Source organism: Selaginella moellendorffii, unplaced genomic scaffold, assembly GCF_000143415.4.
Source record: "Selaginella moellendorffii unplaced genomic scaffold, v1.0 SELMOscaffold_6, whole genome shotgun sequence".
Taxonomy (NCBI): Eukaryota; Viridiplantae; Streptophyta; class Lycopodiopsida; order Selaginellales; family Selaginellaceae; genus Selaginella; species Selaginella moellendorffii.
The window spans coordinates 2638813-2653991 of NW_003314267.1; the positions used below are offsets into that span (position 1 = coordinate 2638813).

The 15179-nt window shown below is 49.7% G+C and overlaps 5 protein-coding genes across 6 annotated transcripts; 1 reads left to right on the forward strand and 4 right to left on the reverse strand.

The window, feature by feature from the left end:
* Nucleotides 1–46: 46 nt before the first annotated feature.
* LOC9636046 lies at nt 47–1170 on the reverse strand. Its single transcript, XM_024670753.1, has 3 exons — nt 780–1170; nt 182–733; nt 47–99 (listed from the first exon to the last, which is right to left on the reverse strand). The coding sequence occupies exons 1-3, from the start codon at nt 1168–1170 to the stop codon at nt 47–49; spliced, it is 996 nt and encodes a 331-aa protein (XP_024526521.1).
* Nucleotides 1171–3169: 1999 nt separating this feature from the next.
* LOC112344795 (regulator of nonsense transcripts 1 homolog) lies at nt 3170–8877 on the reverse strand. Its single transcript, XM_024670130.1, has 29 exons — nt 8266–8877; nt 7950–8201; nt 7726–7896; nt 7614–7664; nt 7470–7562; nt 7326–7421; nt 7206–7256; nt 7033–7151; nt 6871–6979; nt 6695–6817; nt 6570–6641; nt 6446–6517; nt 6330–6396; nt 6137–6279; nt 6018–6089; nt 5838–5966; nt 5630–5785; nt 5463–5576; nt 5308–5406; nt 5183–5260; nt 5003–5137; nt 4871–4945; nt 4711–4822; nt 4316–4656; nt 4210–4260; nt 4084–4155; nt 3914–4027; nt 3737–3844; nt 3170–3684 (listed from the first exon to the last, which is right to left on the reverse strand). The coding sequence occupies exons 1-29, from the start codon at nt 8791–8793 to the stop codon at nt 3586–3588; spliced, it is 3702 nt and encodes a 1233-aa protein (XP_024525898.1). The 5' UTR covers nt 8794–8877; the 3' UTR covers nt 3170–3585.
* Nucleotides 8878–8899: 22 nt separating this feature from the next.
* Nucleotides 8900–9963, forward strand: LOC9636047 (cytochrome c oxidase subunit 6b-1). 2 transcript variants are annotated; one of them, XM_002965588.2, is made up of 5 exons: nt 8902–9072; nt 9127–9360; nt 9434–9534; nt 9580–9661; nt 9724–9963. In XM_002965588.2, the coding sequence occupies exons 1-5, from the start codon at nt 8965–8967 to the stop codon at nt 9775–9777; spliced, it is 579 nt and encodes a 192-aa protein (XP_002965634.2). In that variant the 5' UTR covers nt 8902–8964; the 3' UTR covers nt 9778–9963. The 2 variants fall into 2 exon arrangements, with proteins under 2 accessions (XP_024525906.1, XP_002965634.2); XM_024670138.1 differs by having other exon boundaries at nt 8900–9072; nt 9580–9963.
* LOC9634912 (G-type lectin S-receptor-like serine/threonine-protein kinase SD2-2) lies at nt 9760–12251 on the reverse strand. Its single transcript, XM_002965934.2, has one exon. The coding sequence runs from the start codon at nt 12051–12053 to the stop codon at nt 9921–9923; it is 2133 nt and encodes a 710-aa protein (XP_002965980.2). The 5' UTR covers nt 12054–12251; the 3' UTR covers nt 9760–9920.
* A 49-nt stretch (nt 12252–12300) lies between these two features.
* LOC112344797 (G-type lectin S-receptor-like serine/threonine-protein kinase At2g19130) lies at nt 12301–14670 on the reverse strand. Its single transcript, XM_024670133.1, has one exon. The coding sequence runs from the start codon at nt 14620–14622 to the stop codon at nt 12505–12507; it is 2118 nt and encodes a 705-aa protein (XP_024525901.1). The 5' UTR covers nt 14623–14670; the 3' UTR covers nt 12301–12504.
* Nucleotides 14671–15179: the final 509 nt, after the last annotated feature.

A 15179-nucleotide genomic window follows, 5' to 3' on the forward strand; every position in this document is an offset into this window, starting at 1 on the left:
AATGGCCTCGGCAGAAAATTCAGCTTGGAGTAGATGCTTGAAATTGTCAAGGCAATCCGAAGGAAGGTGATGGAGAGCCGTAAGCATGTTGTCTTGTCCCTGAGTGACCCCATGTTTAAGCGCCCAAACAGATCATCTGGTGTCTGCCCCTGTCTCATAGCCCACCCCGCCATCTCCGGACCTGCTAATGCGACCCCAACTATCCACTGGACGGGTCCATAGTACTGTAGTGGAAGTACGCCAAGCTTATTTATCAGGTCCTGGTACGCCTCTTCCAAAGTTACCCGTTTCTCCTCGAACGTGACGCACAGCCTGTTCAAGATCCAAAGCAGCAAATCAGGACTGACGTTTGTCGTTGAAGCACCAGAATGGTCGGTGACGTTCCGGTTGAACTGAATGCTCGTAATCTCCGACAGATACAGCAGCTCCATCCACAAGTTGCAAAATGCCGAGTCCCAGATACTTTGCAGCAGATTCTCGGACATGCCAAGCGCCACTCTCGAGTTCATGAAGTTTGTTACGCAACCGGATATTCTCTCGGCGGGGTACTGGTTGGTCGGAATGAACTGAGTAGCATAGCTCGGGTCCAGAGTTGCATATGTAGCAGGACCAACAGGAAGCGGCAAAGGGAGTGGCTCCTCCAATGCTCTCCGCAAGCCAGCAACGTCGAGAACAGCAAACGGAAATGGTTGTAACACTGTGCGAGCCCATTCCTTGCTGTTATCAGAAGCATCTGTTTGAAATGTATGAGAACAGTAGCATGCCAAACAACATCAAACCTGTGAAGAGCGCCTTGCGGAGATGAAGCTCGAATGTTGGGGGCAGGTGTGCGCCAGGATCTGGCGTAGGAATTTCCATCCATCCCTTGGAGCTAAGGACCGCGTCCACTTTAAGAACTGTCTTGAGCCAGTTTACAAGGTCGCCCAAATTCTTGATGTCGGATGGCACGACCCGGAATGCTACCTTGGCACGCAGATCGTCCACATTCCTACCACGCTCCTCTGCCGGATGCACGTACACAATGCGCACGGGAGTCGAAAACACATCATCCATTGCCTCGAGCCCTAACCAGAAAAAAGAATGAGCTCCCAACTTGGGGCCATCCTCCAAAGGCGACTCGTGGGTAATTTGCAAGAGGAGGCTGTCGGTTGAGTGGGCCACAGTTGCCATGGTTTTGTTTCTTATTTGAAGGCTAATATTCAAACTTTTTTTATCAGCTTTTTATCTTATTTGTACATCATACATGTATACTCATTTTGTATACATGTATCTTACATCATTACTTTTGTATCATACTTATATATCATACTTCGTCTTCTTCAAGGAGGGAGCTCTTGTCCGTCCATGGAGTTCATGAATAATCAGCAGCACTAGACTTCCGATTCTCTTTTGCCTTCTTACGAAGAAGATGGTGATGATTTTCACCAAGGCATGGAATGACAATGGCAACAACATCAACATCAACTTCAAGTGTAAGGATGATCATTTAGATTCAAAAGATGAGGAGAAACAAAAGGAAGACAAGGAAGAAGAATGACAAGCAAGACAAGGATGAGAAGATTCCCTAGAAAATGTAATCCAAAAGAGCACAAGGAATAAAATTGTGGCTCCAATGTTAAATTTTTCCTAAGGCCGAATATTTCCGATGCTTTTGCATTTTGAAGAGCACGCACAAGATCACGTCTTCAAGCTTAAGATCCATCGAGTCGCACATTTAACGTGGTAGATGCAAGACCATGTAATGATTAACTTTCAGTTCATTTAAAAAAATCCTATGGTGCACCCTAAAATTGATGAGGAACAGGATCGAGGGCGCGACGAGAAGGGGCGATCCGGGCTTACGCCCATTTTAAACCGCTACAACGGGCGGCTTTTAGCTTCATTCTACCTGACAACCGAATTCTTGCATGGACTTTGTATAAAATAAAATTTTGACAGTATAATTACGCAGCATGCTGGACCATATAAAATGAATCAAACCCAGTTTTAAATTCTCGTCTCACCACCTTTCACAGGTTGCTCTAGCGTTTCTTTTGTTCGCCATATTCAAGGTTACTTTGGGACATCAAATCAAGAAGCAACATCATTGATATCAAAGTGGTGCTGATGCTGAAGGCTATTCCCAAATCAATATGATGCCAATTGGGGAGAAAGCGTTGTTGAGGAGGCACTCGAGTTTAGGTCCGAGTATCAAGTCGACATTTCCCCGCACAAAGTGGTAGGCTACAGAATAATTTTATCCTGAGGTAAATATACTGACCATTTTGCAGGTGCACGTAGCAAATGAATGCATATTCCATTCACATATGATCAGGTGTGCTCTAGGGTTTCTTTTGTCCGCCATATTCAAGGTTACTTTGGGACATCAAATCAAGAAGCAACATCAATGATATCAAAGTGGTGCTGATGCTGAAGGCTATTCCCAAATCAATATGATGCCGAGAGGTAGGGCAGTTGAGCCAGCGGCTCTGACTGCTGGTGCAGTGGAAGAGCTGAATTTTGGTCCTCCTGAAGAGATCAAAGAAGAATTCGAACCAAAGTGCGGATGTTCATTTAGAGAAACGTCCTGGCACCAAAGGAATTTTGAACTGTTATTGTAGTCGCCACTTCGGTTGTTCGAGCGGAGAAACTCAAATGCCTGGAAAAAAGAGGAGTGCTTCTTTGGTTTTGCAAGACTTGTGGAGGCCGCCACGGTAGCCTGGTGGAGGCGCTCGCCGAGTACCTCCACCAGCGCGGCAGCCTCCTCTTGCAAATTACCCACGAGTCCCATTTGGAGGCGCCGCCTCCAAAGGAAAACGCCCGAGCCAGGATGTCCCCAGGTCGGGCCGGACTTTGTCCGGTGGGCTGCTGGAGGCGTGGGAAATCTAGTCGAGCTCTTCGCCTTCTTCTTCTTTTCTTCGCGGCAAGGAGGAGAAAGAAAGCAGACAAGCAAAAAAGTCTACCAAGCTCCACACACAGCCAGAAGCACATGAAAACAAAGATCTAATCACTCACCATGGGTGCCATCCAGATCCAGCTCCATCTACGCCACAGCCAAAGAAACTCGTTAGAAGTAAGAAGAGCGCACACACACAAGCAATCCTCCCGAGCTCAACCTTTATATACACCTCCCGGCAGCTGATCTGGCATGCCGGCCGACCGCCTTGACCATCTGAGCTGGCTTGTCCCATTGATAAAAAATCGGGTATTTATTTTGGAAAACAAAAGATCAGCAAATTGGACATATCACTTAAAACCAAGTCCTAAATGCTGTAACTTTGACAAACTTAGTCCATACCATGGAGGAGATTGATCGGATCGAGCACCTTAAGCAAGTTAGACGTCGCACTGGTTGAAGGGAAGTGCCACTAGAACTTGCACCGCGCTTGCAAAAACAAAGAAGACTTGATGCCGGCGGATTTTTCCTCCCTTCTGTTTCCTTCAGAGAAGAAGGTAAGCCATCGTCGCCATCGTCGCCATCATCGTCGTTGTCTCGTCGCTTGTGTCTCGCCGTTTGTACATCCCGGAATTCTTCGGATGCTGCTCGGACCGTGTCCGTTGTTCAGAAGAGAACGAGCGTACGTCGAGTCCCTTCCCGGCTTTTCTCTAACCATTGTAATGCATGCGGTGCTGGGCCGGCTGCTGTTGATTCAACGGCTGTGTGTACTGCGTGAAGGGCTGCGAGTACATTGGCCCCATGAGACCCTGGAAAAATACAAGCTTTAGCTTCCTTGCTCGATTAATCAGCTCGTATTACCTGGTGGGCACCCAGACCGTAGTGAGCTTGAGCGGATGGATCATCTTGAGTGCGTTCGCCGAAGCCAACTTGGGTGAACAAGTTCTGTGATCCATGAGACAGGAAGTCCTGTTGTTTGTATGTAGCACGGAAAATCAGTCAACCAAAAGAAAAACTCAAACGAACGAACGAACGAACCTGAGGTACAAACTCGTTGTTTGAACCGTAACCTTGCGAATTCTGATTCATGTAATCGCCAGGGTACGTGCCTTGGGTTCCCTGGGTGACGAAATCAACCCCATACATACCGGCCTGGAAGAGAGACAATGATAAAATAAAATAAAAGAAAGATCGCAAGCAATGTCTACCTGTGTTGAAAATTCTGGTCCATTGTATCCCACATGAGAACCCTGAGATTTGAAATCCTCGGCCAGAAAATCCTGAAGAAAGAGGTTTAACGAATGACTAAATAATATCGAATCACAAAAACGCACCTGTGACATCCCTCCCAATGAATATCCTTCCCTCAAATTCTGGCTCAAACCCTGTGATGGCATCCAAAAATTGTTAACAGCCCCGAGACAAAAGAAAATACATTACCTGAGTCATTAGTCCCTGCTGAGTAAGCGGCCCACCCATGGAAGGCTGGCTAGATGGATTGTCCAGTCCAAAGTTAAAGCCACCAATTCCTCCCAACCCTTGGGATGGTTGATGATGGGATAGGTGGCCACCTATAGGTCCCCCGGCGTTGCCACGACCACCATAACCTCTATTCCCTGGAACTCCACCGATTGGTCCGTGAAGAGTACCGCGCGGTGGAATGGCGTAAGGCTGCGTATGCGGACCGCCGGGAAAAGGAGGAAGAGGCATCCGCGGTTGCGGGAAGCCAGGATGAGGAATGCCTCCTTTGTGAGGAATAGCACCAAATGGCATGTAGCCACCTACAAGGATAATCGGTGAATAATTCTCAATCTCACATAAAAATACACGAGTACCTCCACGACCGTCCACAACTTTGCCACGACCACTGCGTTTATCGTATGGCCCTGCAGCGGCAGGAACAACTCCAACTCCAACAGGACCATAAACTCGTCGATCGTGGAAGATCTACAAGACAAGTGCTAAAATGGAATAAATGCTCCAAACTACGTATACCTTTTTAGGCTTCTGAAACTGCACCATGCTTTGCTTCAAATTATTCAGAGGTCCCTCGACCAAGCATTCGTGCTCCTGAAAGTTAAAAGCGTTTTATCATGTGCAAATGTATGAATTTCCAGGTTTAGATACCTTGTAATGTGATAAGAGACCATTCCAAAGGGCTTGCTTACTCAGAACCTTGGGATTACCTAGGATAACAATTCCAAACCGAGCTCGAGTAAGCGCCACGTTCAATCTTCGGGGATCGTTCAGAAAACCAATGCCCTGTAAAGATCGATAAGATTTCATTGAGTTATAAAAGACGTGCACCTGATGTTCGTTGCTTCTAACACAGGATAATATGATGTAGTCCTTTTCACGTCCCTGAAAGGAGTCGACACTGGCGACCTGCATTTTCACTTCAGACAACACCGCACACCTACTAAGAAACACACCTCGATCTCTTTGTACAACTGCTGTCGAAGGTTTCCATTTCTAGCCATATGGCTAACAATGTAGGCTCGCTGACCTTCGTATGGAGTGATAACACCAATCTACAGCGGATATAAACGTTTACTTCAAGGAATGCCCTTTGAACTTTGATATTTACCTGACTAGGTACAACACCACTCTTCAGGAACGTGCTCACGATTTTTTCGACATTGGCAGCCTCTGTCCTATTCAGGTAGGATGTCCCGCTTGCACTTATTTCCTCTTGGCCCATCTGAAGAACACGAAGGTCCTACTTCACAATAACAAACTTGAATTAAGACCCACCTGAACGTAGAAGAACATTGGACGTGTAGGAACAGGCCATGGGAAGTCAGTACCAGATGAAAGCCTCTCGTTCATTGAAATGCCGTTTTGCAGTGTTCCTTCGTAAAAGCTATTGGAGGGAAACTCGGACAAGCAAGGGTGCATTCGATATTGCACCTGTAACACAATGTCCTTCAGACCGTAGATAAACAGCTTTGAAGTAACATACCTGAAGACGAATGGGTTTTACTCCCAAAAGTACAAGCCTTTCAAACAGTGATTGTGCCAGACCAGCACGCGCTGCTTTTTTGCACATAATCACAGGTCCTAGTTGACAGTGATCGCCGACAAGAACAACCTACAGAGACTCGAGGTTTTGAAAAAACTCAATCCAATAAGTCATACTGACCTGCTTAGCACCCAGAACCAGAGGAATAAGGCATTCCGGTTCAGTTGCTTGAGTCGACTCATCGATGAGAACCTAGAAACAAAATTATCAGGAAAAAACAAAATTTCGATTCAAAATACCTGTCGAAATCTGAAGTTTGCGAGGCGAGGATCTCCAGCACCAACACAAGTACAGCATATAATATCAGCACTTTGGGCAATTTCACGCTCTGTTGCCCTTTTCAAAGCTTTGTATTTCTTTTCATCGGCACTTGAAAGCTCGCCTGTATATAAATATATTCAAAAAAACATTTGGTTGTGCATCTTTGCTCACCTTGTTCATCTTTCAGCATTTGCAGCTTGTGTAGTTCACTTTTATCAGATGTATCCAAGTGTCTAACCTGAAAAAGGCTTTATTAGATTTTTGAAATGATCTCCAAATGCACAAACCTGATAATGTAAAGTAAGATGTTCGACAGGCGAACTGACAGCTTCTCTGGACTTCGCACATAGCCGCACAACCTGTCCAGAGACTGTTAAGTCAACGTTGACGTGCAACAAGCATGTAACCCACCTTCAAGCCAGTCGCACTGATCTTCTCCGCGAGTTGATCAACCGCAACGTTACTTGGAGCACATACTAGGACCTGCAAACAATTTTAAATTATTGTTACAATCCAATGTATGTGACTGGTAATACCTGTCCTTGCCCTTGTTTCGCCAAGTGGTAAACAATTGCCGCGGAAGTCACCGTTTTACCAGTTCCAGGTGGACCTTGAATGAGGCTAACAGGCTTTTGCAATACGTGTTTAACAGCATAAACCTATAAATGCACACAAGTTAGAAGATCAACAATTATTTTTAGAAGCTAAAAACCTGCGAAGCATTCAGGTCGGGCAGACCTGGAGCAGCAAACCTCCTCGGCAATGTATTTCGCACAGTTTGAGACTCCACCTCGTGACCCAAAAGTCGGTGATAGATGTATCTGGTATTGAAACCAAGTTATACTTTATAATCTAAAATTAAACGGGTACTTACCCGCTGACACTGGTCTCATCGACGGCAAAGGTTTTCATAGCAGCTTGCATCCTGTCGAAACTGGTGCTTTTCCAAACAAAGTCCACGCTAAAATTATGAAGCACATCAGTTGGAACCCCCTGCAAGAAAGAAAAAAGTAAATGACACGTTATCTTAGCCAAAGCAACCAATACCTGGCTCGCTCGAAGCTCTAAAGCAACCTCCTCTTGCGCGGTCAGTTTAATCTGAATGAAGTATCTTAGTTAGATCCTCCTATGCACGTCATATATGATATGAATACGGCGGTACTGTACCACATGCCCAACCGACTGCCAAGCAGGATGAGAACTGTCACCAGAATACCGCAGACGCAGTTCGTCGCCGGGTACAAGCCTCAGTTCATTGTCTTCCTGTAACGAAAAGACTTAAAAACCTGTGCAACCATCTGCCAGACATACCTTTGGAAACACAAAGTACGCAATGCGCTTTTTGTTCAGCCCAACGTCCCAACGAACGGTAATGTTGTCCTTACTTTGAGATTCTTTCATCATCTACGATCCAGGCACAAGTTTAGATCAAAGAAGCCAATGAAAAAATCCAACCTTATCGTAATCGGCTTCAAGCTTCACTAGCGGCCCAAAAACATTTTGATACTATTAAGAAAAAACAATAAAGGTAAGTAAAAGAAACTATCTGAAGCAAGAAAATTATCACCTGATAGGCATCTTCGTATTTTAGCGCGACGGGTTGTGGTTCATCATCAACTCCAGGTTTTTCAAGGTCTTCTAATGTCGCATCCGGGTTTGTCTTCCAAAGCTCTTCCACCTTGTTTATTTGTTGCGCGCTGATTTGTCGTGCCCGTAGCTGTTCCTGCTCGGAAGGAACCTGTAGAAGTTCGAAGAGTAAGCGAACGATCCAGACATAAGAAACGGAAGTACCTTTACAAGCCAGTGAAGAAAACAGCGATCATCTATAAGCGGCTGCCACTGACTTAGATCAAAGTTCATGTCTTTCAAGCCGCTGACACTTAAGCAAGGCTCACGGCACAAGAGCACTACAACACTCTCGGACTTGGCAGAGATATAACCCAGCAAAAACACATTGCGGCAGCCACAGTTGTAGCATTCGAGAATAGTTTCTCCGAGCGGGCTATCTTTGTGAAGGCAAACCTCCTTGTGCTTAGCTCGAACCTGCGAAAGAAAGAACCACGTATTAGCTTCGAAGAAACCAAAGCAAATAAAGAGAGAAACGTACGAGGTGATTCACAATGTGTGAGCCGGAAGTGTTGCCGCGGGAATTACAAAACCACTTGCGGCAAGTAGGAACGTTGCATCGCGCGACACAAGCCGGGTTGTGTATTCCACAGTACTTGCAAGCGTGCTCTGGAAGCGCCCTCTTGGAATAATCCTGGCTATCATCTTCCCCAGTGTCTTCAAAGTTAAGATCACTGATACTTGCCGATAGCGCATTCAAAGCTGCCTGATTGCTCTTGGCCTCTGTCGCAGGATCACTGGCCCCAGTGCTCGCTGCTGCCGCCGCCGCCGCCGCTGCTCCAGTCGCGGCCGCGGCATCGTCGCCAGCATCCGGCGGCGTGACACTGACGCTGAAGGACGCCGCCTCTGGCCACACCGACGCCGGACGAACGGGCTGGCTCAGCTCGGTAAACTCTGGATAGTCGAATTCGTCCCCCTGCGTATTGAATTCGAGGAATGTGTAGGCATCGCTGTGCGATTGCGTCGCAGCGTCGAAGATGCTGTGCGATGGCGCCGATGGAGCCGACATCCTGGAGGAAATCACTGACCTCGCGCCTCGCAGACGCACCTCCTCCTCCAGCAAAATAGTTCTGCTGGTGTTGTAACCTAAAATCCCAGGGCTAATCCTTACCGTCGGCTATCGCGCTTACGTGGCACCATTTTACATTTAGGGCAAGGAAAGCTCTCTAGAAGCTTGGCGATGGGCGCGAGTCACAGCAACCTCGTCCATGCCGCGAGCGAGGAGGCGGGGGTGAAAGCGGCGGAGCTTCCAGTGGTAGAGACTGCTGCGCCGACCAGACAGGAAGCGGTAAGAAATCTTTCTCCAGCTTTGAGAAATTTCGAGATTCTTGCTCTTCCCTAGGAATTGCCAGTTCCGACCGAGGAGTCCTCTGACTCTCCTTCTGACTCCACTGCTCATGCATCCAATCCGGATTCTTCTTCTTCCGAGCTCCAAGAAGAAGAAAAGGAGCATGCATCGCAAGAAGGAGCTGCTGCTGGCGAAGACGCTGGAGACAATGGAGAGAATTTAGTCCAGGAAGAGCCGGAGGAGGAGAAAGAAGAAGAAGAAGAAGAGCAACCAAAGCCCAAACTCACGGTAAGATCACAAAACTTCTAGTTTTTTCTTCTTTCCTTTCCTTTTTGTTCAATGCTTGGTTCTTTCGTTCCAGGTCGAGGACGTCTTGAATACAAAGACTGCTCCATTTGATATCCGGTTTCCATCGACCAACCAAACCAAGCACTGCTACACTCGCTACATTGAATATCACAAGTAAGTTTCTTTCGCTTCTTCAGTCTTTACAGTTTTTGCAAATAGGTGCCGCAAAGAAAGAGGACCTGACGCTCCGGAGTGTGACAAATATGCCAGATACTATCGCTCTCTGTGCCCCTCCGAATGGGTAAGTCCTTTTAAATCTGTTCGTGATAGATACAGATGCGTAACTGGTGCTACTATCTACAGATTGAGAGATGGAACGAGCAGAGGGAGATGGGTGTCTTTCCCGGACCTTATTAGGCAGGCTGCCGAGTTCAAATAAAATTTAGCTGGCGAGTACCAAGCACGATAAGTAAGTAGACAACTCACATTTTCGAACAAAAACAGGCAGGTGTATCCCGAAAGAATGCGCTGTGAGTGTTCTCCATTCTTTGGTACTCATGTCAACCACTTTCTTCTTCAATCTCAAGCCAGATCTCAAACGAACTCGGGATCACTGGGTCTGGGAAGTCAGTAGCACTTCCTTCGAGCATTTGCACCACGGTTTTCATGCTGGGCCGGTTGATCTCGTCGTCCTGCACGCACCAGAGAGCAGTCTTGGCAGCCCGGCGTAGCTCGTCTTCATCCCACTCTTCAAGACGATCATCTGGCAACTTCGCGAACTCACCGTTGCGAACTTGCTGAGCAGCCCAGAATGGATAGAAAGGTTGTTTGCTCTGGACGTTCACGTTCCTGCGACCACTGATGATCTCCAGCAGCGTCATCCCGTAGCTGTAGACGTCGGCTTTGGGGGTGATGGGCATGTTTGACAGCCACTCTGGTGCAAGGTAGCCGCGGGTTCCTCTCATGCTCGTCACAACTCGGCTGAACTCTCGTCCCATAAGCTTGGCCAGGCCAAAGTCGCCGACTTTCGGTTTCATCTCAGCGTCCAGGAGAATGTTCTCCGGCTTGATATCGCAGTGGATGATCCGGTCTCGACACTCCTCGTGAAGATATGCAAGTCCTTTGGCAGTCCCGAGAGCAATTCCGAACCTTTGGGTCCAGCTGAGCACGATAGAATTTTCAGCATCTCGGTTGAAGAGGCTCCTGTCCAGTGATCCTCTCTCGACGAACTCATACACCAGGAGCCTCTGCAGCGCCCCATCCGCACAGAATCCTCGAAGACGGACGAGGTTCATGTGCTGGATGGTGCCGATGGTGCTCACCTCCGCTCGAAACTGCTTGTCATCGAACCTCATCAGCCTCTTGACAGCCACGGCCTCGCCTTGGATGCTGCCTTTGAAGACTTCTCCAAAGCCTCCGCTGCCGAGCTGCTTCCTGAAGCCATCGGTGGCCGCATGGAGCTGCTTGAACGTGAAATGAGCGAGCTCGCCACTAACAAAGTTATAGCCGGAACCATCACTGCTGCCACGTCCGGAGCTCACTCTCTTTGCCTTGCGTCTTCTCCTGACGATCACAAACGCCGCTACTCCAGCCAGCAGCAGCAGCAAGACGCCAGCTCCGGCTCCGACTCCGACGGCAACTCCCGAGATCTTGGAAGAACTTCTCCGTGCTTGGCTCGAGAGAGCGGTGCAGCCTTCGGCCCAGTCCTCGGTTCTCCAGTTGGTGCCGTTGCTCGGGCTCGATCCGGTGGGACAACTACAGGGTGGATTCGAGTTGCTCGAGCAAACCGAGTTTGATCCGCAGAGAGAAGTCACGCCGCAGATGTTAGCCGGGACGACCCAGGGGGTGTACCAGTTTCCGTTTCCATCCAGCTGCTTCACCTCGATCCTTCCATCGTGCCCGAGGCGAAAGATGGAGTGCTGGAAGCTCTTCTCGAACCAAGTGAAGTATGGAGGATTGGTGGCGTTGAAGATGAACGTGTAGAGATAGTTGTCGGTCATCTGCGGTACCAGCGAGAAGATCCTGCCGTTCCAGGCACCGGACGTCCAGTACTCCCGCGACGTATCATTCGTGGTGGAGATGACGAACTCGGTAGAGGTTCTCATGGTCATGACGAATCGCCCACTAGCCGGAGAGACGCTCGACTTCCAGGCCGTGAGGTTGTCTCCCAGGAACATCTTCATCCTTGGGACCCAGGCATCCGCCGGGTGATCGAAGCTCTGCCAGGGATACGTCGCGTTATCGTCACTCGGATCGAAGGAGTCGTCAGTGAGGACGAAGTTGCCCGAATCCAGGAGTACCGCTTGGGTGGTTCCCGAGTTCCTGGAGCTGGGAGCGCCAGACCATATGATACTCCCCCTATCGATGATCTGGAGCTCGCCTTCGCTCGTGAGGAGGAGCGAGGCGTTGGAACTCACCGGGTCATCGCGATTTGCGATCCAGATGGGGATGAATTCGCTGGTTCTTGTGTTGAAGGAGATGCCCAAGTAGAGATCACTGCTGCTGCCACTGGTAAGCGAGAAAAACTCGAGCTTGACCGTGCCATTTGTCGAGATGAGGGATTCCGTGGCGAGCAGGCGCGATCCCAGCGGCATTCGATCAACGGCGAGGGCGATCGAGAGGAGAGCGAGGAAGAGGAATTGGAGCAGCGCCATGATCTTCGCCGAGACGGCGACAAGGACTCGTGAGGGCATAGCTATATCAGTCTTCCTCTTGTGCGTGTGGTCAATTACTCGTGCTACACTGCCGCGTTTCTAGTAGTGTCATTATACGTGATTAAGGTTTGACTAGGTGATGGACTTCTGCTGTCTAAGTCATGGAGGAAACCATCGCGGCAACTCCAATGCTTGATCTTCTCGATGTCCTTAGGCGATGATCGATTAGAGCTGGGATCACGTCTGCTCACCAGATAGATACTATCGCTCTCTGTGCCCCTCCGAATGGGTAAGTCCTTTCGTTTTTTATCTGTTCGTGATAGATACAGAAGCGTAATTGTGTGCTACTATCTACAGATTGAGAGATGGAACGAGCAGAGGGAGATGGGTGTCTTTCCCGGACCTAGACAACTCACATTTTCGAACAAAAACAGGCCGGTGTATCCCGAAAGAATGCGCTGTGAGTGTTCTCCATTCTTTGGTGCTCATGTCAACCACTTTCTTCTTCAATCTCAAGCCAGATCTCGAACGAACTCGGGATCACTGGGTCTGGGAAGTCAGTAGCACTTCCTTCGAGCATTTGCACCACGGTTTTCATGCTGGGCCGGTTGATCTCGTCGTCCTGCACGCACCAGATAGCAGTCTTAGCAGCCCGGCGTAGCTCGTCTTCATCCCACTCTTCAAGACGATCATCTGGCAACTTCGCGAACTCACCGTTGCGAACTTGCTGAGCAGCCCAGAATGGATAGAAAGTTCGGTTGCTCTGGACGTTCATGTTCCTGCGACCACTGATGATCTCCAGCAGCGTCATCCCGTAGCTGTAGACGTCGGCTTTCGGGGTGATGGGCATGTTTGACAGCCACTCTGGTGCAAGGTAGCCGCGGGTTCCTCTCATGCTCGTCACAACTCGGCTGAACTCTCGTCCCATAAGCTTGGCCAGGCCAAAGTCGGCAACTTTCGGTTTCATCTCAGCGTCCAGGAGAATGTTCTCCGGCTTGATATCGCAGTGGATGATCCGGTCTCGACACTCCTCGTGAAGATATGCAAGTCCTTTGGCAGTCCCGAGAGCAATTCCGAACCTTTGGCTCCAGCTGAGCACGATAGAGTTTTTAGCATCTCGGTTGAAGAGGCTCCTGTCCAGCGATCCTCTCTCGACGAACTCGTACACCAGGAGCCTCTGCAGTGCCCCATCCGCACAGAATCCTCGAAGACGGACGAGGTTTATGTGCTGGATGGTGCCGATGGTGCTCACCTCCGCTCGAAACTGCTTGTCATCGAACCTCATCAGCCTCTTGACAGCCACGGCCTCGCCTTGGATGCTGCCTTTGAAGACTTCTCCAAAGCCTCCGCTGCCGAGCTGCTTCCTGAAGCCATCGGTCGCCGCATGGAGCTGCTTGAACGTGAAATGAGCGAGCTCGCCACTAACAAACTTATCATCACTGCTGCTCACTCTCTTTGCCTTGCGTCTTCTCCTGACGATCACAAACGCCGCTACTCCAGCCAGCAGCAGCAGCACGACGCCAGCTCCGGCTCCGACTCCGACGGCAACTCCCGAGTTCTTGGAAGAACTTCTCCGTGCTTGGCTCGAGAGAGCGGTGCAGCCTTCGGCCCAGTCCTCGGTTCTCCAGTTGGTGTCGTTGCTCGGGCTCGATCCGGTGGGACAACTACAGGGTGGATTCGAGTTGCTCGAGCAAACCGAGTTTGATCCGCAGAGAGAAGTCACGTCGCAGATGTTAGCCGGGACGGCCCAGGGGGTGAACCAGTTTCCGTTTCCGTTTCCATACATCCGCTTCACGCTGATCTTTCCATCGTGCCCGAGGCGAAAGATGGAGTGCTGGAAGCTCGTCTCGAACCAAGTGAAGTATGGAGGATCATTGGTGGCGTTGAAGGTGAAGGTGTAGAGATAGTTATTCATCTGCGGCACCAGCGAGAAGATCCTGCCGTTCCAGGCACCGGACGTCCAGTACTCCCGCGACGTATCATTCGTGGTGGAGATGACCAACTCGTTAGAGGTTCTTATGGTCATGACGAATCGCCCACTAGCCGGAGAGACGCTCGACTTCCAGGCCGTGAGGTTGGCTCCCAGGAACATCTTCATCCTTGGGACCCACGCATCCGCCGGGTGATCGAAGCTCTGCCAGGGATACGTCGCGTTATCGTCTCTAGGATCGAAGGAGTCGCCAGTGAGGACGAAGTTGCCCGAGTCCAGGAGTACCGCTTGGGTGGTTCCCGAGTTCCTGGAGCTGGGAGTGCCAGACCATATGATACTCCCCCTATCGATGATCTGGAGCTCGCCTTCGCTCGTGAGGAGGAGCGAGGCGTTGGAACTCACCGGGGCATCGCGATTTGCGATCCAGATGGGGATGAATTCGCTGGTTCTTGTGTTGAAGGAGATGCCCAAGTAGAGATCACTGCTGCTGCCTCTGGTAAGCGAGAAAAACTCGAGCTTGACCGTGCCATTTGTCGAGATGAGGGATTCCGTGGCGAGCAGGCGCGATCCCAGCGGCATTCGATCGTCGGCGAGCGCGGTCGAGAGGAGAGCGAGGAAGAGGAACTGGAGCAGCGCCATGATCTTCGCCGAGACGGCGACGAGGACTCGTGAGGGCATAGTTTTCCTCTGGTCAATTACTCGTGCTACACTGCCACGTTTCTAGTGGTGTCATTATACGTGATTAAGGTTTGAGTAGTTGATGAAGGCCTCGAAGTCATGCAGAAAACCAAATGGTTACCCCAATGCTTGATCTTCTCAATCCCCTTTGGCGATGATCTATTTGGCAAATGGTACAGTCCGGCTCGACTTCTTCCCAGGCGACAATGGTCGTTTCTACTTGGGCATCTCGTTCACCAGGTTAGCCGGCGACTTCATCCCCATCTGGATTGCAAATCGCGACACTCCGGTGAGTTCCAAGGCCTCGCTCCTTCTCACTCACAAAGGCGAGCTCCACGTCGCCGGAGTTCTGGACGTCGGGTGCCTGGAACACCTAGGAGATAAACGAAAACTATACCTTCGCCTTCAACACCAGCAATGATCCTCCTTAGATCACTTGGTTCGAGAAGAGCTTCCAGCACTCCATCCTTCGTCTCGGACATGATGGAAGGATCGACTCGATGTGCTCGTATACTTCTCTGATGCCATGTAGTTGTCCCACTGGGTCGAGACCAGCC

Bases quoted from the DNA above. Each gene is read 5' to 3' on its own strand.
- LOC112344795 (XM_024670130.1), bottom strand. From the start codon at position 8,793: ATGTCGGCTCCATCGGCGCCATCGCACAGCATCTTCGACGCTGCGACG. The intron at 7,665-7,725 runs GTGATAATTTTC...TTTTCTTAATAG, and splicing joins AATACGAAGATGCCTATCAG to TATCAAAATGTTTTTGGGCC. The intron at 5,786-5,837 runs GTATGTTACTTC...ATTGTGTTACAG, and splicing joins TAAAACCCATTCGTCTTCAG to GTGCAATATCGAATGCACCC.
- LOC112344797 (XM_024670133.1), bottom strand. From the start codon at position 14,622: ATGCCCTCACGAGTCCTCGTCGCCGTCTCGGCGAAGATCATGGCGCTG.
- LOC9634912 (XM_002965934.2), bottom strand. From the start codon at position 12,053: ATGCCCTCACGAGTCCTTGTCGCCGTCTCGGCGAAGATCATGGCGCTG.
- LOC9636047 (XM_024670138.1), top strand. From the start codon at position 8,965: ATGGGCGCGAGTCACAGCAACCTCGTCCATGCCGCGAGCGAGGAGGCG. The intron at 9,073-9,126 runs GTAAGAAATCTT...GCTCTTCCCTAG, and splicing joins CGCCGACCAGACAGGAAGCG to GAATTGCCAGTTCCGACCGA. The intron at 9,535-9,579 runs GTAAGTTTCTTT...TTTTGCAAATAG, and splicing joins CGCTACATTGAATATCACAA to GTGCCGCAAAGAAAGAGGAC.
- LOC9636046 (XM_024670753.1), bottom strand. From the start codon at position 1,170: ATGGCAACTGTGGCCCACTCAACCGACAGCCTCCTCTTGCAAATTACC. The intron at 734-779 runs GTTTGATGTTGT...CATTTCAAACAG, and splicing joins CCGCAAGGCGCTCTTCACAG to ATGCTTCTGATAACAGCAAG. The intron at 100-181 runs GTCCGGAGATGG...GGGGTCACTCAG, and splicing joins AGTTGGGGTCGCATTAGCAG to GGACAAGACAACATGCTTAC.